General features: G+C 34.3%; 3 protein-coding genes and 2 long non-coding RNA genes across 5 annotated transcripts; 1 reads left to right on the forward strand and 4 right to left on the reverse strand.

Annotated features, from left to right (window-relative positions):
• Positions 1-118: 118 nt before the first annotated feature.
• Positions 119-5,034, reverse strand: LOC113498475 (F-box only protein 28-like). The gene is made up of 6 exons (XM_026878478.1): positions 4,682-5,034; positions 2,780-2,907; positions 2,362-2,482; positions 1,843-2,035; positions 600-718; positions 119-247 (listed from the first exon to the last, which is right to left on the reverse strand). Exons 1-6 carry the CDS (start codon positions 4,778-4,780, stop codon positions 134-136), a joined length of 774 nt encoding a protein of 257 aa, XP_026734279.1. The 5' UTR covers positions 4,781-5,034; the 3' UTR covers positions 119-133.
• Positions 5,035-5,706: 672 nt separating this feature from the next.
• On the reverse strand, positions 5,707-6,966 carry LOC113498474 (zinc finger protein 2-like). Its single transcript, XM_026878477.1, has one exon. The coding sequence runs from the start codon at positions 6,813-6,815 to the stop codon at positions 5,745-5,747; it is 1,071 nt and encodes a 356-aa protein (XP_026734278.1). The 5' UTR covers positions 6,816-6,966; the 3' UTR covers positions 5,707-5,744.
• Positions 6,967-7,651: 685 nt separating this feature from the next.
• On the reverse strand, positions 7,652-10,030 carry LOC113498476. The gene is made up of 3 exons (XR_003401024.1): positions 9,973-10,030; positions 8,820-9,092; positions 7,652-7,777 (listed from the first exon to the last, which is right to left on the reverse strand). It is a non-coding gene; the product is annotated as an uncharacterized LOC113498476 (long non-coding RNA).
• A 7,886-nt stretch (positions 10,031-17,916) lies between these two features.
• LOC113498477 lies at positions 17,917-18,577 on the reverse strand. Its single transcript, XR_003401025.1, has 2 exons — positions 18,297-18,577; positions 17,917-18,109 (listed from the first exon to the last, which is right to left on the reverse strand). It is a non-coding gene; the product is annotated as an uncharacterized LOC113498477 (long non-coding RNA).
• Positions 18,578-21,176: 2,599 nt separating this feature from the next.
• LOC113498480 (zinc transporter ZIP1-like) lies at positions 21,177-24,369 on the forward strand. Its single transcript, XM_026878485.1, has 3 exons — positions 21,177-21,406; positions 22,567-22,699; positions 23,254-24,369. Exons 1-3 carry the CDS (start codon positions 21,203-21,205, stop codon positions 23,259-23,261), a joined length of 345 nt encoding a protein of 114 aa, XP_026734286.1. The 5' UTR covers positions 21,177-21,202; the 3' UTR covers positions 23,262-24,369.
• The last annotated feature ends 79 nt before the right edge of the window (positions 24,370-24,448 follow it).

Genomic DNA, 24,448 nt, shown 5'->3' on the forward strand with positions numbered 1-24,448 from the left:
AAACTTTGACATAAATGTTATGGAAGTTTCAGTGCATTATTCTAGCTCTTTTGGAAGTACATAGCTGTATATCGAAATTGAACTTTAACAACAAGTAAATGGAGTTCATATCGGAATGTCACTAGAATTACACTCAGTATAATGTTTTGCAAAGCTTACCGATGGATGCGTCTTGATCCTTCTGTCTTTTAGTTAATTCTCTGATAGTCTTTTGCTGTCGCCAGGCTACTTTCTTATAGTCCATCATCTGGAAAAATAATCATCATCATCATCATCACCATCAGCCCATATTCTTCCACTGCCGGATATAGGCCTCTCCAATTGCACGTCAGCGATACATAATTTCTCGTTTGGAATCAGAGTATCCTTTGTCCGTCGTGAAACAAGGAGTTTTACAAGCTATCAATTATTTAACAGTCACACTTATATTAACATAAAAGAATACGGGGAATAAAACAGAGTCACAAGAAAAAGGTTTTTACGTTTTTTACACAATAAGTGTTTACTAATTGATGATACTACTAGCACCATTTACAATGTTTGACTAATATAATTATTGATACTACTAACGCCATCTACACTTAACATATAGTAGTTACCCGTTTGTAGAAGATCTTGTACTGCGACGCGAGGAACAGTGACAGCTTGGCATTGAGTACTGTTCGCCGGCGCAGCAGTGACAACTCTTGACGCATGGCCAACGGGGCTAGCACGGACGCTGGGAAAAATATATTGATAATATAAAATAAAACATTTACTTAACATAGGATACTAAAGTGGCACTTTTTAGCCATATTATAAATGCTAAGATAGATTGTTTTACTGGCGAAAAAATAATAATAATACCACTTCATCACTACATATTTCATATTTGCTACCATTCTGAAATCTAGTTTCCATAGAGAACAGTTTTTTATTACGCTTTTTAATTATAAATATTCCACAACTTTCACACAAAGCCATCAAATCTCTCTAATGGAGTAGTGCCAGACTCTTACTGACTAAACCTGAACCGCCGTGCTACGTCATCCGCGTTTTTGTGTCGATGTATAGAAATGCATTGCAATCCTTCATACACACAAAGGTTTGACCTGGCTGGAATGGAACCTACGACCTCCGGTATAGCAGCTTTCTTCCAAAGGCCACCCCAGAAAAGACACTGTATTTATTTACGCATTGTGAAAAACTACTTTTTCTGGACTTTAAAAGAGGCGATGACCCCTGAGTTTGTTTCGACGCTTCTTCTCAGGGTAGCCAGCTAGGAAATGTCGATTCCAGCTAGCTTAAAAAATGACATGTAAAGTGATAACGTCTATCCTATCCATACTTATATATATACTCTATACTAATATATAAAGCTGAAGAGTTCGTTTGTTTGAACGCGCTAATCTCAGGGACTACTGGTTCAAATTGAAAAAATACTTTTGTATTGAATAGACCATTCATCGAGGAAGGTTTTAGGCTATATACCATCACGCTGCGACTAATAGGAGCGAAGATACAGTGGAAAATGTGAAAAACAGGTCAGGTATAAATCATAACTTATATCTTCTAACTAGGCGGACGAAGTTGCGGGTAACAGCTAGTTTAATATATAAATTACTAGCTTTTCGCCCGCGTCGATGTCGGTTATATCGCGATTCTAAGAGTACTCTTGAAAAGTCTGGGATAAAAACTATCCTATGTTCTTTCTGAATGTAAACTCTATCTCTCTACCAAATTTCATTAAAATCGGTTCAGTGGTTTAGACGTGAAAGCGTAACAGACAGACAGAGTTACTTTCGCATTTATAATATTAGTAGGGATTTCATTGTATTTAATTTGAGGGTGAGGGTGGCTCACAATGCGCGGGCCTGGGCGGCGGCGGCTGCGCGGCCTGCTGCAGGCGCTTGCGGAAGGCGGGCGAGATCTTGTCGTCGAAGTGCTCGATGGCCATGCTGGAGATGTCGCGCAGCTCCTGCAGCACCTCGTGCGCGCGCGGCGGACTGCTGCACGACTCCACCACCGACAGCACGCGGCGGATCTCGTCTATCACCTGCCAGGCACCCTCGTACGTCATTATTGTGATAAAGGGAATGGAGGGACAAGTTTCCATGTTTTTATAATGTATGTGGGTTGCTGGATGCCTAAAGTGATCATAATTTTGAAGAATCATTGCTTTTTCTTCTTCTTTTGTGTTGCTGGTAAAGTTAAAGTCTTGAGCACACCTCGGAATCTTCGAAATGATTACATTACTCCGAGTACATAGACTCTATTTGCATTAAACCTTATTCCAAGCAGAAATTTCGATACAATCAATAACTTGCCCCAAAAATATAATTAAAACACAAAAGCATGTTGAAAATGTTGTCAATAACCTACCTTGCCAGGTATAAAGCAGCATAGACCGTTGTCTATGAACTTGGAGTACGTCATGTTGAGCATAGATATGCGCGTCTCTATGGACGTCAGGATGTCGCAGTGGCGGGACAAATGGTGGTATCTGAAAACAAAAAGAACTTTTAAAGTCCTAGCTGTTGTCCTATTATGCGAATTATGGATAAAAATTGTACAGGGTGTCATAAGCAGTACCTTTGTACCAACTATATTTTCATTCTTATATTTGTTTTATGCCTTGTATGTTGTGTGTACATAAATAAATGCAAAGGATAATGAGACAGGTCTTCTTTCTCGATTGGATTTTGTGACAAAATTTTTGGTACTTCCCGATAAGCTAGCAGGCTGAAATTTTCAGGGTAGAGAGAGATTTTTCGTCTGTTTCATTTTAGTCTGATTTTACCTCCGTTCTGATTCCCTTCTTGGAAGCTGTGCCTTGACACTCTTGAGGGCCATGGCATGGCGACGCTCGATCATGATAAAGCCTCTGTTTAGCATGCGACGGCAAATCTCGTCGAAGGCTCTCGATACCTGAAAATTTTCGGATGTTTTATTCTTCTTTATAAATGCGAATTACTGTATATTGTGAAGGTGTGAACTGTAGGATGTAATATTCCTGGATTAATAAAGAGGAATATAGTAATAAGGAAGAAAGAGTCAACAGTTTTAGTTCCATTTTCTGGATAACTATAGATTTGATTAACAGTAACTTTCAATTTTCCACCGAAGTCAGCCTAAACTCCTTGTAGAAATTTTTAGGCATTTTTTTTAAATTTAGGTTTCTTTTTATATTTTCCTCTAAATAAGTTCCACTTGGAAAGATATAACTAAATTCATAATGAATGCTTTATGCTATTACTTTCACTGATTTAATTCTTTGGTGTATGATAAAAAAAAATCTATTCTATTCTACCCCTCTTTTCCTATGTAACTTATATTGGTAATTGCTCCCAGAAAATCTTGCTTCAGATTTTACCAATCAAGGTATCTGGGATTGGTAGAATTCCTCAAAAAACGCCTGCATAAAATTCTTTGTGGTAACAACAACAAAAAAATATTTTAACAGAAAAAAAATATAGTTTCTCATGATAAAACTACTATCTAATAAATGCACTAGTAAGATAAAATATTAAAAGTGTGTTAAGGCCAAGTAAGACACAGAAAAATTTCCTTGTTTAATACTACTAACCTCAGAAACAACTAGATCAATTTGGAAAATTCTTTCAGTGTTAGATATCCTACTTATTAAAGAAGGCTATAAGATATGTACTATGACGCTACGATAAATAGGAGCAGAGTGGCAATGAAAATGTTACAAAATTAGGAAAAATATCCTAAAACAATTAATCCAATGTAATATATCCTAGTTATTGTATAAAAAAACAGGTTATTTTTATACAATATCTTTGTATATTATAAATGTAAGATTTAAGTCATTTGTTTTGATAACAAGTTATATACAGTTATGTATATACTCGTTAATGATTGTAGAATTTATTACTAGATTATTCTAGAACACTCTAGAATAATAAATAATGCAAGATTATCTGTTGTTACTCATATGAAAGTCTTTGTGATATTTATTCAGGCGTACCAAAGTAGTTGAATGAACTTCATCTAATTATAATTATCTAAATAAGTATGAAATATAAGCAATAAATAGATGTAATTGGTTTTCATTTATAAATAAATTATATGACTTGGGTGGGTTGGGCTGTAATGAGTCATTGTTTTGTATTTCAACATTATTTTGTTATGAACTGGAAAGACTGGTTAAGGGTTTGTGTATACAGCCAAAGTTGATTCCATCTTTTTACAAATTATAGTTATGTTCCATGTTGAATAGATGACTCATGTCATGTCATTTCTAGTAATTACTCTGTAGATTATGAGTAAAAATACTAGTAAAATGTGGTATTTTTGCCTCTAGAAAAGTTTATATAACATTGTTTTAATACACTTGTATACAGTGGATCGTACTACCGAGTACCTACTAACACAAACAAATAAAGAGCACAGGTACATAAAAATAAAAACTCAGAACCATTATCAAGGAAGTAGCTATGACGATATTATCTATGAGAATATGTGCCAAACACGAGTATAGAACATTTATATTACTAACCAGTTATAAATAGACGTATATAAATAAGTACATAGGTGATATGTTATAGAACATGACGAACAGAACATTACGTGTTACGTGAGGCTAACGTACCCAAATTCTTAGCTATCACATTCGAAACACTATTTTCTCATCCCACAAACCCATTTCTATAAATAAAATGTATTGAAAAATACTCACCAATCTATTCTTCGCAATTTCATCGAAAGATAAATACGAGAAAATGTTTTCTATCATAACAATTGGAAGACCCAGCAAATCAATCGACGCTTCCCCCATATTTATACAGTTCGATAGGAAAACTACAATTTATCTTAAACACACGTGAAAACGAATTTAATTGCAATGTTTACACATTTAAATTAAAACAAAGTGGTTATAATTCGCGACGTTTCTTTAGATTCCATCATGATGCAGCGCGTCTATCACTATCGCACGTATTCGTAATTAGTATGCGTGAGCGAGATAAAAAATCTGTAAACTAATTTGACGTTTGCCATAAACGCGATCGCGCTTCACGCCGAAACGAAGACAAATGACGCCATCTATTATGTTTTAGGTGGATTAAAAACACAAAGGAGGAAAGGAATGTTGTTGCTGTCCTTTTCAAAATACGTCCTTTACACTTTTCTATGAAACATGAGGGTGGAATAATTTATTCTATCTCTATAAAAAATTAATAGTAATGCAATATAACAGAAACTGTTAAATACGTTCTTCAAAAATCACAATCACTACAAGACTTGTTACAAAGAAAGGTTCAGGTCAAATGAAGTAGATATTTTTCATAATTAGTGTAAACATAATTAAATAACTGGTAATTCTAGCATAATTTAAACGCCATCATTAAGTAAGTACTGATAAAAACTGATATGAGGTGAGTCGTATCAAGACATGTCTGGAAAGTATCGACAATCGGAGTTGTAAAAGATAAAGACGGATGTAGGTCATATTTCAGAGTCGTATTTTAAGATTGTTGCATCATAAGAACATCTTAATAGATTTGGGCATAAATCTTATGGACTAATAGGTATTTTTGGACGTAATAGAGATTAACTGTATAGAGAAATAAATAAAATATAGTCGGGAAATCGAACCCGGGACCAAACAGGAAGTAGAAATAATCTTGTAAAAACATTTAGTGATTTTTATAAGAGTCGGAATTTTATAACATTTTTTATACAGGGAAAATAATACTACACAAATCTCGTAACACCAAATATTTTAATAAAAAACATAAACATTAACTGAATGTGGGGAGATCACAGTGTTTCTTCCTAACATGGAATCGTAGTGAAGTATTATACTTCGTTGCAAATGGGCACACTTCACATTTGAACCGTTTCTCCGTAGAATGCTTATATTTGTGTTGGACTAAGTTCGCTGGCAGTATTGTTGCATAATCACATTGATCACACATGTACCTCTTCTTGCCAGTTTCGTGAGCTTCCTCATGGTACTTTAAAATGTACTTATTCATCGTCTGGAATGGACACTGGCTGCATTGGAGTTTGACTCCCTGGTCTGCATGTTTCCGTCTATGCTTGTCCATTGCACCATCGTAAAATGTTTTGTATTTACATCCAGCATAGTCACAGTGTATCGTCTCAGCATTCTTATGCCTCAACATATGCTGTGTTAAGCTAACCCTAATATTCGTTTTAAACTCACAGTATTTACACTGCATTTCTGTATCTGTGTGCAAAGTTTTTATGTGCTTCTGTAGCTCATTGCCTGGGAGAATTTCCCCGCATATTTGACACTGTGTCTCTTCAACGTTGTGATGATTTTGCTCGTAGTGCAACTTTAAATGCTCCCATGTCAAATATGTTTCCGGACACTTGGTGCATTGGAAACAGTCTTTAATATCTAAATCTTCATTTTTAATCGACACTTCTTTTTCTTCTTTCAGTTCATCTTCTGGCCGACCGTGAACACCATTTATATGCCTACATAATTCAAATTCATCTTTGAATGTCTCGTTACATTGATCACATTTCTGTGTCTGAGTATTAAAATGATTGGCATTGGGATGCTTAAATACTATATGTCGTCGATAACTCTCTTTCGCTTTGAACACTTTTTTACAAAATTGGCAAGTGTAGGAGACTTTTAAATGCACTTTCATGAAATGCGGTTTCAATTGCCGTTTATCATGGAAACCCTCATTGCATATATTGCAGAACACGGTTTTTGCCGCATCTATTTTGTGTGTACATCTTAAATGCTTTGCTAAGCCTCCTTGGGATGCAAAAATGAAGCCGCAGATATGACACTCCTTGATAACTTTTATATGAGAATGGTTTAAGTACATTTCTCGTGTGTCAAACTGTTTATTACACACGACGCAGTGGGATCCCTTATCATGTTTTCTCCTAACATGTCTCTTGAGGCTCTCAATCTTGTCATAAGACAAGTTACAAATTCTACACTTCAACCGAAAGTCTTCTTTCAACGCGTTATGTTTTCTCTCATATGCAGTTTAAGGAAGTTTACAGAAGAGAAGACTAGAGGGCATTCCTTACACGTGATCTCACCAGTTTGCTCATTCTTACAGCTTTCCAAATAAGCATCAGTTACGTTATCTTGTTTCATGCTCTCATCCGACACATGATGCTTCCTCTGGACGTGTCTCGCATAGGTTTCCCGTTTCGTGAATATTTTTGGACAGAATGGGCAGTTGAACCATTGACTGATTTCTGGCTTCTTATTATTTGGAGTGTTTACGTTGTATATGGACTATGAGACTTCTATACTTATCGTAGGTTAGTCCGCAGTCTTCGCAGACGTGTTTGAATGATTCCTGGAAGGAGCCATGTTTCCTTCTCATATGCATTCGTAGCCGAGGCATGCCTTTGAAGACGAGCGCACAAATTTCGCAAGTCCGTTCCTCCCGATCATCGGGCATGGAGTTAGGTCCGTGTTTCCTCTTAATATGAGCAACTAAACTGTTCTTCATTTCGTAGGACATGTTACAGTAATCACAGACATTGTTTGAATGACTTCCTGAATGCTTTGTGTTTTCGTTTCTGATGCATGCGTAACGTTTTCTGTGATTGAAAGACTAAGTGGGCAAACTTTGCAGACGTGTTGTTGGTGCCTTTTGAGGTAGACTCCCAAATTCAGGGTAGCTGACGTCTTGAGTAGCGAGTTGTTGATGACACTCTCGAATGTTAGAAGGACGGCCTCATGGTTGTGAGGTTCGATTTTTACTGCTGGTTCCTGACTGTCTTCACTGTGAGGACCTTCTACCATCAAGCCGCTGTTGTCTGCAAACTGAAAAGAAATAAATACTTCGGATTAATAAATGAATTGTCAAACATTGCACAACGCACAGCAGTAAATTTATAATAAAAACTGGATGTTGTGTGTCGTATATTTTTTATGACGGCAATATGAACAAATACATAGTAGGAGACCCTGAATTACCGAAGTTCTTGAAATTAGAGGAGGTACTGGTCTTTCGCGGGGCAATTGATGTTTGTGTATGTTTTATAATATGACCTTTACGGTCCAACCAGGCAGAAATAGCGTAATCTTTCAAACAATCTGTAATAAAATGAGCTCTCGAAGCTACCAGATCATAATTTTCGTAATATTTTCAAAATTTCTTTTGTATAAAAATTTGAAAATGCATAATTTTATTTAAAAAAATAGTTCGGCGCATAAAGAAACTAAATGTTGTCGGTATTATTGTTTTCGCAAATAAAACACCAGTGAGAAACATACAGACACAACATACAATACAAACATTATAAATTGGTCTCAACTGCCTGGCTGAGAAAAAAATACAATAATAAGTTGTCCCGCGCGGTGTCGAACGACATTAGTAGCGGTAGATGAATGTTGCCATTGGCTGTTAACTGGGACGGTAATGAAATTTGAGCAAACTAGTGAAATATAAAAAAACAATAAATTCTTTGATTGAGCGATACTAAATGCACAGCCAAATTCACAAGAAAACATGCTGTCTTTACATTTAAAATAAATCAAAACAATACTATATTGCTGTACCATGACAATTAATCAAATGTTCGTCCTAAATAGTACATCGTTGTAATATCTCCGAAATAATAGTTGAGTTTTTATAAGGCTGGTTTGTTAGAGATTATGACACGAGGCAACAGAGAACCATATATGCCATCAAGAATAAAAAATAATTATATAAACATTTTTGTATGCTGCACATATTTCTTTAATTTTTCGTGTAATCACATGTGTTCATAGAAAAGCCAACAAATACTACAAAAATTGACTATTTATGTTAAGCCAGGTAAATCTACCATTGACTCGTGCACAAACTGATTTAGATACTTACATCATTGAAATCTAATTCCACCTCTATATTCTCAACCTTTATGTTAACTCTGGGTCTATAATGATTGTTGGCTCAAGTTTGACATCCATTGTATTATCAATATCCTTAAACGGGTCTTCCTGAACTTTCTTCTTCTTCTTTTTCTTCTTCTTGATTTCATAGGACATTGGTTCCTCAGGTAAAAATGAGGTAGGATCTTTTCTTGCATCTACATTATCTTCTATCTTAATTTTTATGTCTAAATCTGCCATTTTGTCTAATATTTATTACAACCTGAAATTAGGGAAACGGTTTTGTTATTATATATTTTTTGGAGTAGGCTGTGTGTGGAAGGATTTGGGGGAGGCCTTTGCCCAGCAGTGGGACACAGTAGGCTAGAGAGAGAAGGAGAAGGCTGTGCCCAGCAATTTACTGTGATAGGTTGAGTGGGTTATACATTGATAATCAACAAACATTGATTCTCGTTTGTGTTTCCAAGTTTGTGTAAAATTGTCATTTATCCTAAATGATACTCCACTTGGCAATGAAATAAATGTGACCAGAGAAGATACTCTTTTAAAGAGACTATGACAAATGGGTTGTATGGTAAAATTTTTGATTTTCATTTCTTTAAGTAGTCATAAGTTGTTTTGTTTTGCAAGACCTCTTCTGGATGGTATGTAGGTGGACCACTACATGTTCCAAATAAATTCAATTAGATTTTCTTTATTTATTCCATAAAATTCTTATTGTATGGTATCATAGGTATTATTTTCAAAACATGATTCCAATAAGAATTTTTTGGAATAAATAAAGAAAATTTACGTTACATTGTGATAAAGTATAAAAAAAAAAACAAAATAATAAAACTGTAACTCTTTGGTTTACTTCAATTTTAATAGATAGTCAAAAACATTATTACACATAAATAATTTCACATATTTTATGCGAGCATAAAATTAAAGCCTGCTATTCATTCAAGGCCAATGGCACAATAATATTACAATTTTAGCTTTAAAGAAAAAAATCTGTTAACTTACTAACAACAGTAGGGTAATATTTACTAGAAGACCCATTTTTGAGACTTCCATTTAATAATTGCAATAAAATGTAAAGGTTACATGTAAAAGACCATGATATAGCATAAAACACGTCATTTACTCATAAAACTCACCTAGTTTATCTTTAACAAAATTCTATCACCTAAAATTCACAACTTAAGTTACTATACCCGCAACTTTAAACTAACATTTAAAATAGTAATTATTCATCATATTGTAACCAACCACTATATATACATAGCCGACACCTTTGTGTGAAAAATCAATAATTTTTAATATTATAAATCATTATGAAAAATGGCCAAAATGGCCTTTTTAGCGATTATGACGTTTTCAAGAATATTTGACATCTATCTCGGTGTTGTCATATTTATTTCCAACATGATAGTATTCCGAGCGTTGACCTCAAGACAAGAACTAGTTGAAAAAAAATTAACCATCATTCAATTCGAATAGCTTAATATCCTTATTTTGTCATGTTATCAAAATATTATGAGAAGAAATTTTAACACGGTAATAAATATACAATTTGTTTGGTTACATTGTATGCTAAGCATTCGTGTAGAATACTTTCTTCGCAAATCTCGAATACAGAATCTCATCCACACACCTTATCCGCGCTAAGTAGTGCTTTTCGACAATTAATGTCTTAAAATGTTCTTTTAAATGCGTGATTAAAATACATAAGTGTGAAATCCTTTTTAAATTACGTCTTGCTACCGTCCGGAATAGCCGGTTTCTGAAGTTTGAGTTAATTCTATTCAATAAAGTTAAGCAGCAGATAAACGTTTGCTAACTGTTAATGTGTTTTTGAGTAGCTATACTGTTAAATATGCTGTAGCAACCTATTATGTGAGGCAACACTTATGTTTGATATATAGATGTTTTTTTGTTTTGTTACACTGGCAACTCTCTCTCTGCAATCGGTCATGGTGGACGTCGGGCGTTTGTAAAACTTCATCTAAATAAAAATCCATTGTGTGTTAACTCTGCATCTGCATTTTATTCCAAAAGTCCTAACAGGTTATGGGCCCAGGCCCGTAAACGTATTTAGGTGAAGATTGGCTTTGGATTAATCGTCTGGAAGGAGCTTGGTCGGGTGTCGACAAGCAAGAAGGAACGCGGTGGCGGCCGGCATTTTTGGCGTCACTCGGTTTGCTTTGTTATTGCGAGACGAAATATCAAGATGGAAAAGCTCGGCGTAATACGACTGGATGGAGCAAAGAACTGGAGCGTCTGGAGATTCCAGATGGCGGTGATTTTGAGAGAACAAGGATTATACCAGGTTGTAACGAATCCGAATCTCAAACCCAGTAATGGCAGTGCAGCGGCAGCGACAAAACCAGATGAAGTGTCGGCGAAGCCCGGTCAGGCGTCAGCGGAGCCCGAGCAGGCGTCGGCAGACAAGGATTTGAAGGCGATGAGTGCAATTGTGACAAGATTGGCGGAACCAGTTCTACATCAAGTAATTACTTGTCAAACAGCGCATGAAGTATGGAACCGGCTGCACAGTATATATGAAAAAAGTGGAGAAACGTCACTGATGCTGCAACAGCAGCGATTCTTTGCCCTAAAATTTGAAAATGACATGAGTGTCGCGGACTTTATTTCCAAGGTGCAGGAACAGCAGCAGATCTTGAGGCGACTGGGAGAAGCGGTAACCGACAGGATGGCTATGTCGAAAATCATCATGTCACTTCCATCGAAGTATTCTCACTTTGTTAGTGCGTGGGAATCATGTGCAGAAGAAAAACAGACTGTTGATAATTTAACGGCACGGCTCTTAGTTGAAGAGGAACGGCTAAATAATAAGAGTAGCAGTAAGGTAGACGAAAGTGTAGCATTGTTTTCTAAAGGTCAAAAAGGTAAAAACAAAGGTAATTATAAATGTTTTTTATGTAACAAGTCAGGTCATTTGAAGAAAGATTGTAAGCTTAAAGATGTGTGTTTTAACTGTCAAAAGCCAGGTCATTTTAAGGACAAATGTAAAGCTACTAAAAATAATAAGAAAACTGAAAATGCTTTTGTGTCTAAAGTGCCAGTTAGCACAAGTGATCGTTTAATAGATGAAAAATGGTTGGTAGACAGCGGTGCCAGTCACCATATGACATATCAGAAGGAATTATTTTGTGAATATGAAAGGTTATCCACTCCTAAGGTTGTGATGATAGGTGATGGACGACACCTAAATGCTCTAGGTATAGGCAAAATAAAATTAATGGCATTTGATGGTGAAGAATATGTCAGTTGCTCGATAAACAATGTTTTGCATGTTCCTAAATTAAAGATTAATTTATTTTCTGTAGGTAGTGTGGTATGCAATGGTTTTCAAGTGAGTATGACTAATGATCAGTGTGTATTTTCCAAGGATAATAGAGTGTGTGCTATTGCTAATAAGGAATCATGTTCGAAGCTGTATGTAATGGACTTTAAGTCAGAATCTTTGGCGGCTAATGTAGCTAAACTTGAGTTAAGTGAATGGCATGAGAGGTTAGTACATCAAAATTATAAGGAAGTGAAACAAATTTTAAAGAAAAATAATATTGATTTTAGTGAGTCACCAGTTGACACATGTACAGCTTGTGTACAAGGCAAACAGCATAGATTACCATTTGATAATAGTAGAAGATCTACAAGTAAGACAGGTGAGTTGGTGCATGCTGATTTGTGTGGGCCAATAGAAGAAAAGTCAATAGGAGGGTCAAGGTACTTTCTTTTATTAAAGGATGATTTCTCAAACTATAGGACAATTTATTTCTTAACTTACAAGTCGGAAACTGTTGAAAAGATTAAAGAATTTATTATGAGGGCAAAAACATTAAATAATCCAGTTTGTACACTTCGCAGTGATAATGGGACAGAATTTGTAAATGCAGAAATGAAAACCTTATTGGCAGAGCATGGAGTGACACATGAGACAACAGTACCTTATTGTCCAGAGCAAAATGGGAAAGCTGAAAGAGATATGAGGACTCTAGTTGAAGGAGCAAGAACTCTGTTGCATGCAAAAAGAATGGACAAAGTATTCTGGGCTGAAGCGATTAACACAGTTGTGTACACTCTAAATAGAACTTACCATAGCAAAGAAGAAGGAAAAACACCATACGAGTCATGGTCAGGGAATAAGTTTGATGTAAATGGTTTACATACATTTGGCAGTGAAGTCTTTGTGCACATACCAAAAGAAAAAAGGAGGAAATTTGATGCAAAAGGAGAAAAAGGTATTTTTGTAGGTTACGGAGAGTACACAAAAGGGTTTAGGATCTATTTTCCAAGGAAAAATGCAGTGGAAGTAGTGAGAGATGTTACATTTGTGAAGAAACATGATAAACCTGAAAAAGCAGAGCAGGAAGAAGAGTGTATATATTTAGATATAGAAGAAAACTTGAACAATGAAGAATACCAGTCTGTGTCGAACACTGAAGAAAATGAAGAATTTGAGGATTGTGAGGAAAGTGACAATATCATGCAAGAAGTGGAATTTCTAGAAGAGGAAATTATAGAGGATGAAGAAATTCAAGAAGTAAATGATAGTAGAAGAACACGCTCTAGAAAAGCACCCAATTGGTTTGATGATTATGAGGTTGGTTTTATAAGCATGCATAATGAACCTAGTACCCTTAAAGAAGCCATGGAGTGTGAAGACAAAGAAAATTGGATAGAAGCTATGAACAGAGAAATTACCACATTGAAAGAAAATAATACATGGAGTGAAGTAGCAATGGTGCCAAAGGGAATAAAGGTAATAAACAGTAAATGGGTGTACAGGATAAAAGAAAATCCAAGCCAAGAAATTCAATACAAGGCCCGATTAGTTGCTAGGGGTTTTGAGCAGACTGATATGGATGGTGCAGAAGTTTATGCCCCCGTTGCAAGTTTGACTTCTTTCCGTACTTTGTTAGCTGTAGCAGTAAAAAAGAAACTTCCAGTATACCAGATGGATGTAACAGGAGCCTTTCTTTACGGTGACATTGATGAACCTGTGTACATGAAACTACCTAATGGAGGAATAGGTAAATTAAATAAGTCTATATACGGATTGAAGAAAAGTCCTAAGTACTGGAATAGAAAGTTTAATGATTTTATGTGTAGTGATGGTTTCATAAAATCCAAAAATGATCCATGTTTGTATTTTAAATGTTGTAAGGAGTATTCCATTTATGTGCTAATTTTTGTAGATGATTTGCTATATTTTAGTGATAGTGACATACAGATCAGAAAGTTCAAGGAGAAATTGTGTAAGAACTTTGCTATGAAAGATTTAGGTATGGCTTGTAACTATTTAGGTATTAGCATTGAACAGGATGTAGAAAATGGAAAGACTGTTATAAATCAGAAGGATTATTTGTTAAAAGTATTAAGAAGTATGGGATGTCTGATTGCAAAGCTTGTAACATACCTATTGATCAGAATTTTAAGTTTGAATTGTTAAGAAGGGAAAAATCTGAAAGTAAAGAAATCGAATTGAAATGTAGGCAGATAATTGGAAATTTGCTGTACGCTTCTAATGCTACAAGGCCTGATTTGTGTGTAGCGATTGGTTTCTTAAGTAGATATCAGCACTGTGCTAGTATGTTGCTATTAAAATGTTTACAGCGTGTATTGAGATATGTGAAAGGTACAGTAGATTTGTCATTGGTGTATGGTTGTAATGGTAATGATAAATTGGAGGGTTATGTTGATGCTGATTGGGCTGGTGACACAAAAGACAGAAAATCTACTTCAGGATATATATTTAAAGTATTTGATTGTGTAATATCTTGGTGTACTAAAAAGCAATTATGTGTATCTTTGTCATCAACTGAGGCAGAATATGTAGCACTGTGTTTAGGTATAGTTGAGTCATGCTTGTTAAAAAACTTATTATTAGATTTTGGATTTAAATTGGAAGTAAAGATTAATGAGGATAACCAGAGTGTAATCAAAATAGCAGAAAACAATTTCAGTAATAAGAGGCTTAAGCATATTGATGTAAAATATCATTTTATCATAGAGAAAATTAATGACGGTTGTGTAAGTCTATCCTATGTTAGTAGTTCTGATAATCTTGGAGATATGTTTACTAAAGCATTAGGTGGACAGTTGTATGTAAAACTTAGAAGTAAGATTTTAAAATAAGTTTTCCATTAAGGGGGTGATATTTTATTAGTGTTGCTTCTGAATTTGTTTTAATTTTTACTGATTTTGTTAAGGGGCTGGATGTGTATTATGTTGTTAAGGCAAGTGTGTCCACTGTGTTATAAAGGGGTAGTTATCTTTGATGTTGTTATGCTAGAGTTGCTAGACATAAAGGTAAAGTTAGATATATTAGTTTAAGCAGGTTAATCAATCAAAAATTAAGTGTTGAGGGGGTGTGTTAAATATGCTGTAGCAACCTATTATGTGAGGCAACACTTATGTTTGATATATAGATGTTTTTTTGTTTTGTTACACTGGCAACTCTCTCTCTGCAATCGGTCATGGTGGACGTCGGGCGTTTGTAAAACTTCATCTAAATAAAATCCATTGTGTGTTAACTCTGCATCTGCATTTTATTCCAAAAGTCCTAACATATACGTTAAATAACTATCAAACCGATAGCTAGATTAAAGCACTTTTATCATTGGTTTAATGTGTTGATAATGTATGATTTTAGAAAGTGCGTTTATAATTCTAACCATTTATTATTCTGCCGTCCTAAGAAAGAAGGGCACAACTAACATTTTTATCTAAATCGAGTTAAATACATATTCGGAATCAGGAAAAAAAGGCCTATCTGCCTAATTTTTTGTATATTTCTAACAATAAAACAAACAGAGATAGCATAAGCATAAAGGGCACAACTGTACCATTTTTTAAGATTTTGTAAAGAAAAAGGTCACATTGTGATATATGTCTCCTACTTCACATTTATGTCTTTAATATATTTAGTTGAAAAGGCATAATTGGCGCACATTAAATATGAAGGGCTTATGTGGCAATTGTGCTATTTTTTTAAACCAACACCTTAGCAAGAAGTGTAGAAAGAAAGTCACAACTGGCGATTGTGTCTTTACTATTTAACCTACTCCTTAATATTTTGTATAAAAATAGGCAATATTGTTTATATTTCTTACTGGTTGTGTTACCTGACTTTGAAATAAATGTTTGATTTTCTTGTCATTACCTTGTTTTATTCAAATAGAAGTCATTTCCAATATTTTACTGTATAAATCTATGCTAATAATATTACAGTGTGAAGGCACAACTGAATAAATGTGCCTTTTCATTGTAACATCAAAAAAATGTTACATTAAAAAAGGCGTATTTGGTTGTTTGTGCCTTTTAAACGTAATATTATTGTTTCTAACTTATTTTTTATGTTAAGATGAAATAAATTAAGATAATTATCTATTATATGCATAAAATTAAAAATTTAAAATGGTCATGGTCTTATATGTAGTATATAAATGCATGTATTGATATTCACAAAATTTCGAAAAACATAGTTTAGTAATGTAATATTCAATAAAAACTAAAAAAAAATTCAAACTTGATTTTTTCAATATTTGCAAAATGTTAGTTGTGACCTTCTTTCTTATGACGGCAGTATAGTGGTATGCAGTTACTGAAACATTTACTATACACTGATTTTTTTTGGAGTTCAAATATAAAACCACGTGTTATTGAACTATGTATAAATAGACAAGGTATGAGGATTAACTAAGACATTAATATTCTGACGGGAAATTAGTTACGATCCCCATTTCACAAGGAAAAACTTTATCGTTCCGAGTGGATTACGGATATTATTTAATTTCTACCTAGAACCTGTAAACCTACGGCTTTCTCAAGACTCTTGCAGCTACATAGGGGAGACGGTGTATAGAGAATAGAGAGAGTCATGTCTCACCGAGCTAAAAATAAATGGCGTATACACTGAATGGCAAAAATTGATCCATTTGAGTCACAAGTCTCGAGCAAAACGGGCACGGCCGTACCATCTTTTCTCGAAGCGATTCGCGGCTGTTTCGCCCCCCCTGTATCTTCGACGTGGACAAAGCTAGGAGTTTAGCTTTTTCGGGGAATAATAGTAGGCATTAGAACAAGCTTAAGTTCGAAATTACATGCCAATTGAATTAATGGTTTAGGAGTTACGGTCGATCAAAGTTACACCATTTTGTCACTCACTGACTCACTGACAGATCATCAAAAATCTAAGGTACTTCTAGCAGACTTAGAAACTTCAAATTTTGCACCAAGATAGGTCCTTAGCCACATATAAAGGAAAAATTATAAAAACATTAAAAAATAATATGCCATAGAAAACAATTTTATATTTGCGGTTTGGCAAGAACATTATGTATGGATTTTGACTGCATTGTTAACTTTGTTCGTTGTTTAAGTACCTATTCAATTGGATGAATACATACATAGAATAGAAAAGAATAATATACATGTAATACACAGACTATCATTAATACAAATTAATACATAAAATTCATAATTCATTAAATTAATAAAGCTAAAACTCCATTGTATTGCGATAAATATTGTATGCAGCGCGCTCGATAGATGGCGTTGTACGTGTCTGAATCGCACTATGGTTTCGTTACAAAGCGCAGTCTAAGTAGTACTTCAGAATAATTCGATAATTTTCATTTGATAGCGCCACCTGTCTATGAAAAACCATTTCGAAACTAAAAAATATTGTAGTGATAATTGATATTCGGAGAACTTTACGTGTTATTTAGTTTAGTTTAGCTATAGTTTGTAAGTTAGAGTCTGACATACGAAACATGAGCCTGGAAAAAAGCGGCAAATTCAAAAAATCTAGCGCTGGTATCACTGTATATAGTAAGAAAAATACATTTGATATTTGATTTTACATCATGGATCAATAAATTATGGACAAATATTATTGTCGTTTTATATCATACGATTTTTAATGGCTCAACCGTTTTAAACATAGTATTTTTGTGTATATAATATCTACCCATTACTGTCCCACTGCAGGGCAAGGGCCTCTTCTCAGAATGAGGAGGGTCATTTTTGTAAATAAGCATTCTGCAATTGTGAGGAGAAATAAATAAACGTAGTTATTATAACATTATTTATTGTGATTCGTAATCAAAATCGGAATCTAAAAAACTACTTCAAGAGATTCGTCACTATCACTACTATCATCTTTTACATTTATAGTAAAACTTTTCAGTTGCGTTTCAAGAATGTTATCTGTTTCAATGTAATTATTTTCGATTTTTATGACGTGTTCTATACAATTATTCCATTCTGCAACAAAAAAAATATTATAAAATTATTAAAAAAATGTTAACATCTATATTTTCGGTTCCTGAAGAAATACGAAAATATATAAAACATTGAATACATTTTCATAGATAGCGAGATAAATGTTTCATGCAAATATGAATATGTAATAGGATTAAGCAAAGGATCAAGATAAACGTGTCGTGCTTACCAATGGCTTGCAAGATTGTAACCAAACATTGTTCTTTTTCATTGAAAATCTGTTCATTGTCTTTATTTTTCACATCAAATTTATGAATCATATTGAATATTAGCTTTCTAGCCTCATTCTTAACAGGAGTCTTCATATTTAATGGTTTAAAATAATTTCGCAGCAAAAAAGTAAACACGTTTTATGCAAATGACAATTCATGTACTGACATTTGATATATATTTTGGTGTGGCTATATGAAGAATGTCTAAAAATTGTCTAGCTCATGTTTTGCGTGTCAGACTCTAGTAGATATATATATGCATATATATATAAGTTTAAGCTTGTTTACATTAGAAGTAACGAAGTCTCAGAGAAGAAACAAAAGAGATAGAGATAGAGAATGGGTTTCTAAGCAAAGCAGTAGCTGAAGTCCTAGAAAATTATGACACCTAAAAAAAAAGAAAGAAATACACTTACAAAAAATAAATGAGATCCCACCAAAAACATTAAATGTAAAAAAATGCCAAGTCTCTCGATGCAGTCTTTCCATCGTAAAAAGTTTTGAGATCTCATAGAAGCCAAGTCCTATTCAAAATATTTTGTAGTTATAAATCAACATTTAGTAATTGTATCAATAGTTTTCTTTATATTATAATTATAGTGACTTGGCAATGAGCACAAATTAAAAGCTGCTTGATGCCTGGAATTATGTGCAAATGTTACTGACGAGACCAGTGATCAGATTATTTGTTATGTGTGGGTGAATTTCAACAGGTCCAAAAAAATCTTCATTTCCGTGGATTTTTTATTCTTCAACTTTAGAACAATAAAAAATAGTGTTTTCTCAAGTTTTCGATCAGATATGCAGTTTTGCTTAATATCTAGCAGATAGCTTAAAAAACTAACGAGATATACAAGATTGAAAATTCCGTGCCACGGCGATGAAACATGCATGCACGGCAATGAAACAGGCGTCCATGGCAATGAAATGTTATTATAGTGTACAAGAATATTTAAATGATAAAGTTAATCATTGAAACAAAAATAAATACTATTAATTTATACGCAATAATAATAGAATATAATGTGTAAAAATCCAGTCACACATGATATTATTTTTATAATATAACTATAAATAGATACATTCCTGTCTAGTGGCGAAACAAACATAAGTCACGGAAATGAAACACGTGGCCACGGCAATGAAAGGAAACTGTTTTACAAGGCACGGCGATGATATTTTTTTCATTCCCGTGTATTTTTTTTCATTGCCATAGCAAATTTTGTCCACGGAAACCACGGAAATGAGAGCACGGCGATGAAAATCAAGGGGTATAATTCAATTTACTAAAAAACTGGTAATAATTCACAGTAATGAACACTTTACAAATAAGCTAAATATAAATGGCATTGTATTGAATGCTCAATCGAGATTAAAAACTTATTGAAATAGAAGTTAGACCTATCCACGGCGATGAAAGAAAAAATGTCCAGTACCAAAAAAATTGAATACTTTTAATTATAGCTCGAAAACGCAGGCACGTACACACGTCGTTCCTTGTCTAGCCTTTCGACGTTACTTATATGCAACGTTTAACGCAAAACGGGAGCGACGCAAAACGTTAGAATATGCAATATTCTCAAATATGTTTAGGACATGGCGATGAAAGGTAGTTCTGGGACAAATGGTTTTTTATTAACCATACGTTGTATTGTGTAAATATTTGAATAAATGTATTCCGAGTCAATACTCTAACTATTCACGAACCAAATAAAACTAAGTTTTAATATAAATAACGATACATTTTTGATCAATGATGACTTTAATACATCAAGGTGAGTCGTGGACAAACACGGCGATGAAAGATTATGTGGTTTAACTTTTTTTTTTGGAAAACCTATTAATTATATTAATAAAATATTTAGTGCTACAGATAGATTTTTATGTCATCTACCTAAAAAAAAATGTTAGAACATTATAACAATGCTTTTTAGTACCGATTTCATCGATGCCACGCAATTTTTGGGTCCGGGAAATTCACCCGTGTGAATCATGATGGTCACTACCGACTACATGCTCCAATACAATAATTAAGAATACCTTACGGGCCATCGCTTTATGAAAGTAAATGAATCGAGAGTACACTAAGACTGACTGCCGTTGCCGAAATTCGGTTGGGACGACACGGATAAACCAAAAGAAAATTAATTTTGTGATATTAATGTTTACGCATGCGGTGTGTGTAACTTTCAACTCCTACAAATATGCCGTTTTATTTATTTCTTCTTGTGCTCATTGCCTAGTCACTATAATTATAATATAAAGAAAACTATTGATACAATTACTAAATGTTGATTTATAACTACAAAATATTTTGAATAGGACTTGGCTTCTATGAGATCTCAAAACTTTTTACGATGGAAAGACTGCATCGAGAGACTTGGCATTTTTTTACATTTAATGTTTTTGGTGGGATTTATATTACTGTATCTTGGTAATGAGTGAGTCTTTGTAGAGTTCTCAAATATTATACAGGTATTACAAACATTATTACGAGTACGTTTTTGTAATGTACAGTTCCGTTAGAGTACGTAATAAGTATCTGCAGGAGAATCCATGTTGACGCGTCAGTTCATGATCAAGTACTCTAGTTGGGTCCAAAACTAGGCGAGCGATCCCGATAAATTCGCATAAATAAACTGTAATTTTTTATTATTATTCTACTTATAATATAAATGCTAAAGTATGAAGGTTTGTTCTTCTTGCACACAAAAACCATTGAACGGATTTAGACGAAACTTGGTTCACAGATAGTTTACCAGGATTAACACCATAAGGATCCATCCCGATTTTATGTTTCCGTGGGATAATTTAGCCAACAACACCTAGCATATTATATTCCTGTCTATCTCCCCTCAGGTACATGTTCGGTGCGGTATCAGCACACAAGTACATCATCGCGTTCTGTATCGGCGTGGAGCTGCTGGCGTCGGGCACCAAGAGGTGGCTGTCCTTGGTCTACATCTTCACCTTCTCATTCATGTCAGCTCTGGGCATTGGGGTCGGCATCCTACTGGTCGGCGGCGCGGGCGCAGCTGACGCAGGGTTGTATTCAGTTATATTACAGGTGAGCTCATGTGCTTTTTATATTACTATACTAATATTATGTTAACCTATAAGTTTCTATGTATTATGTACACAAGACTACAAGAAGGAAGACTGGCATATCATAGCCGAATGGCATAAGTCACAGCGCCAATCCCTAGTGCACATGGGTTCGATCTCCACGTGGGAAGAGTATTTTTGTGATCGACGTTAGGTTTGTATCTGGGTGTCTGGGAGTAACGTTCTCCTAGAAACTAATGATTTTTTCGGAAATAACTTATGAGCCTCCCAATAAAGATCGTTTTGTAGAAAGATGTTCATTGCAGCAACTGTAGTTAAACATAACCGCAATGTCAAGATAAATATATTATAATGATGCAATAATATCGCGGTATGAGTGGTAGTGTTAATTGATTTGATTTCGTCTGGTAAAGGTAGATCGACAGATATGATACACGAAGACTTAGCGAATGATTACTTTAACGATGCTTTGATTTACATTTCGGAAAATCCTTCTAAAACTATAAAGATATCAAAACAATTAGTAATGAAACTCGGATTAAGATAAGGTAGGTATCAACAAAAATTTGCTTTAAACACAAATCACAACATTTTCAGGTCAATTCGTGCTGTTTTTCAACTTGTTTTTGTACATTGAAATGGCGTGTTAAAACACTGTGATTATTTGATTTACACAAAACAATGCAGCTCTGAGAATTAAACTTATTAAGTGCCTGAGGTCAAATACGTCTGTTGTAAGGGCATGAACTAGAAATTAAAGGTTAACTGCTACTATATTGGACTTCCTCGGCACAGATAAAAATAGAACTAAGTCCAGTTTATTGATCTTGATCTGATATAAAATCTTTAAAGGATTTTATGTATGGCTTTAAATAGCAATTTCAATCTCTAAGTTCTGTACTTACTTTACTTGCTATCAGCCGATCACAGTCAACTTTAGGTAATTATTGTATCGCGAAGGGTTTCACAAACATACAAATCACATGCACAAAGACACCCAGACTCAGAACAAGCATTCGTGGATCAAACAAATGCTTGTCCTGCGCGGGGATCGAAAACGCGAAACGTCACGCGCAGTGAGCTTGGCGTGGTGACCTAATCCATTCAGTCAACTAGTACTAACTCTTAGCTTACTTATTATTCCTCTTTTTCTTCTGCCAGGGTCTAGCGTGTGGTACGCTGGTGTATGTGGTGTTCTTCGAGGTCTGGAAGCGCAGCAGCGGTCTGCTTCAGTTCGTGTGCTCACTGCTGGGCTTTGCCATCATGGTGACGCTTGAATTCATCGTTGAGATTGGTAAGACTTTTCTTTTCTTTATGTCTAGTAGTGAGAACCCCAGTAGTCTTTATTAAAAAAAACTTAAGGCTTTTTTTTTGGTGACGTTCTGAAATGTCCTTACATCCCACTGACAAAAATAGGGTGTCTTTTTATTTATTGCAAAATCAGGAACTTAGAACATTAAGATGTTTTACGAGGTTTTCCCCAAGAATCTGAAGAAATGGGTTTTCTACGACGAGGTTAACATTGTATGAGGATAAAAGAGTGCAATATTATTGATTTGGTATCATAATAAGGATTAAAACCATGTCTTGTCAACGCGAAATCTGCGGAACCTGATAAAAAAAAATGATTTCGTTTAAAACAATGATGAATCTGTTTTTAATTGTTTTTCAATTAGTTACTAGATTAAATGGAAAGATGATTAAATAATTAGTTTGTTTTTAAATATTTACCTATCTGAATTAAAACACGATACTAACAAACGTGTGATTTAATGGTGCAGTATTTCCTAAAAATAAACTTTCAGTACTTTATTAGCTTATTTTTTATTAATAATTTTATTGTTTCAGCAATTTGAAGAGGATATGACGACATTGTGACTGGAACGAAATGGAATTACCAAAATTGTAATTGTCAAGTACAATGCAGAAATAAACTGCATCACGTTATCTCCCAATTAATATAACATTTAACATGTAAATTAGGTGAATAATTAATATGAAATAGTTTCATTCTAGACCAGTGAGTTTAAATGAACCAAACATTGCGAAAAAACAATACAGCAAAAATGAGTTTGTGTTCCACAGTTTTAATTAAGGCAAAAATATTTATTCATCTCCATTTATTTTATTATTTACCTACTGCTTACTTGAATTTTACGTAAATATAAAGTAAATTGATATTTATCTTTGTTTTTGTATTAGGTTAAAAACAGAGCCATACACTTAATAAGTTGGGTCTAAAGCGTTTGGGGTCACCGACATTTTGAGCAGAAATATTGGGGCGCTAATTTAGAGAAATCATTTTATCGAGTGTGAATTTTCTGCGCAACCAAGCTATATTGAGGGTGGGTACAGATTCCAGACTCCAGATCTAGTCGACTCGGGCCGTCGCACCCCAACAACGGCACTACCCAATAAAAATATTTTTTATTATCAGCCTAGTATCCCACTGAAAGACGAACGCGTCGAGATCATCCCTAATTTATTCCTGGCCTGTCACGAATTCAATTCTTCTGTACATTTTAGGCCTTAACTTCTGAAAACACGTTTGCCTTTGCTCAGACCTAAAAAATATAGCCAGTAGGTACTATATTTTACCCCAAATTCAATCAACAGACTCAAATCGACAAAAAACTAAGGAGGTTTTAAGTTAAAATTTCCAATGTAATACGTAGATATTTCCACAATTTATTCAACTTAGTTATATCTTTTGAAACTGGTATAATCTGTTTTAACTGCAGTTAAACACTGATCTCACAGACTTACGAGTATTCGATCACTCTCTTGCTTTGTTAGATGTCGCATTGTACCTTAACGTAAAGAACGTGATCCTAGTCAGTACAAGTATTTATCTATCGGTCTTTTGACTGATGGGTTCGTTGTTTGAGCTATTACAGTCCAGCTTGTTCCTTGATAAAGTTAATGTAAATATGTTGTTTATAAATAAATGATAATCTAATTAAATGGTTTTATTTTTAATAATAGTTTTTTTTTATTACTTACACACGGCGATATGGTCTCAAACTATACAGTGTTTGATTTA

Source organism: Trichoplusia ni, chromosome 11 (assembly GCF_003590095.1).
Source record: "Trichoplusia ni isolate ovarian cell line Hi5 chromosome 11, tn1, whole genome shotgun sequence".
Taxonomy (NCBI): Eukaryota; Metazoa; Arthropoda; class Insecta; order Lepidoptera; family Noctuidae; genus Trichoplusia; species Trichoplusia ni.

Excerpts from the sequence above, each read along its gene's own strand:
- LOC113498474 (XM_026878477.1), bottom strand. The coding sequence starts at position 6,815 with ATGTACTTAAACCATTCTCATATAAAAGTTATCAAGGAGTGTCATATC.
- LOC113498480 (XM_026878485.1), top strand. The coding sequence starts at position 21,203 with ATGTTCGGTGCGGTATCAGCACACAAGTACATCATCGCGTTCTGTATC. Across the intron at positions 21,407-22,566 it reads TGTATTCAGTTATATTACAG|GGTCTAGCGTGTGGTACGCT; the intron begins GTGAGCTCATGT and ends TTCTTCTGCCAG.
- LOC113498475 (XM_026878478.1), bottom strand. The coding sequence starts at position 4,780 with ATGGGGGAAGCGTCGATTGATTTGCTGGGTCTTCCAATTGTTATGATA. Across the intron at positions 2,483-2,779 it reads AGAAGGGAATCAGAACGGAG|ATACCACCATTTGTCCCGCC; the intron begins GTAAAATCAGAC and ends TTTTGTTTTCAG. Across the intron at positions 2,036-2,361 it reads GCTGCTTTATACCTGGCAAG|GTGATAGACGAGATCCGCCG; the intron begins GTAGGTTATTGA and ends GGTGCCTGGCAG.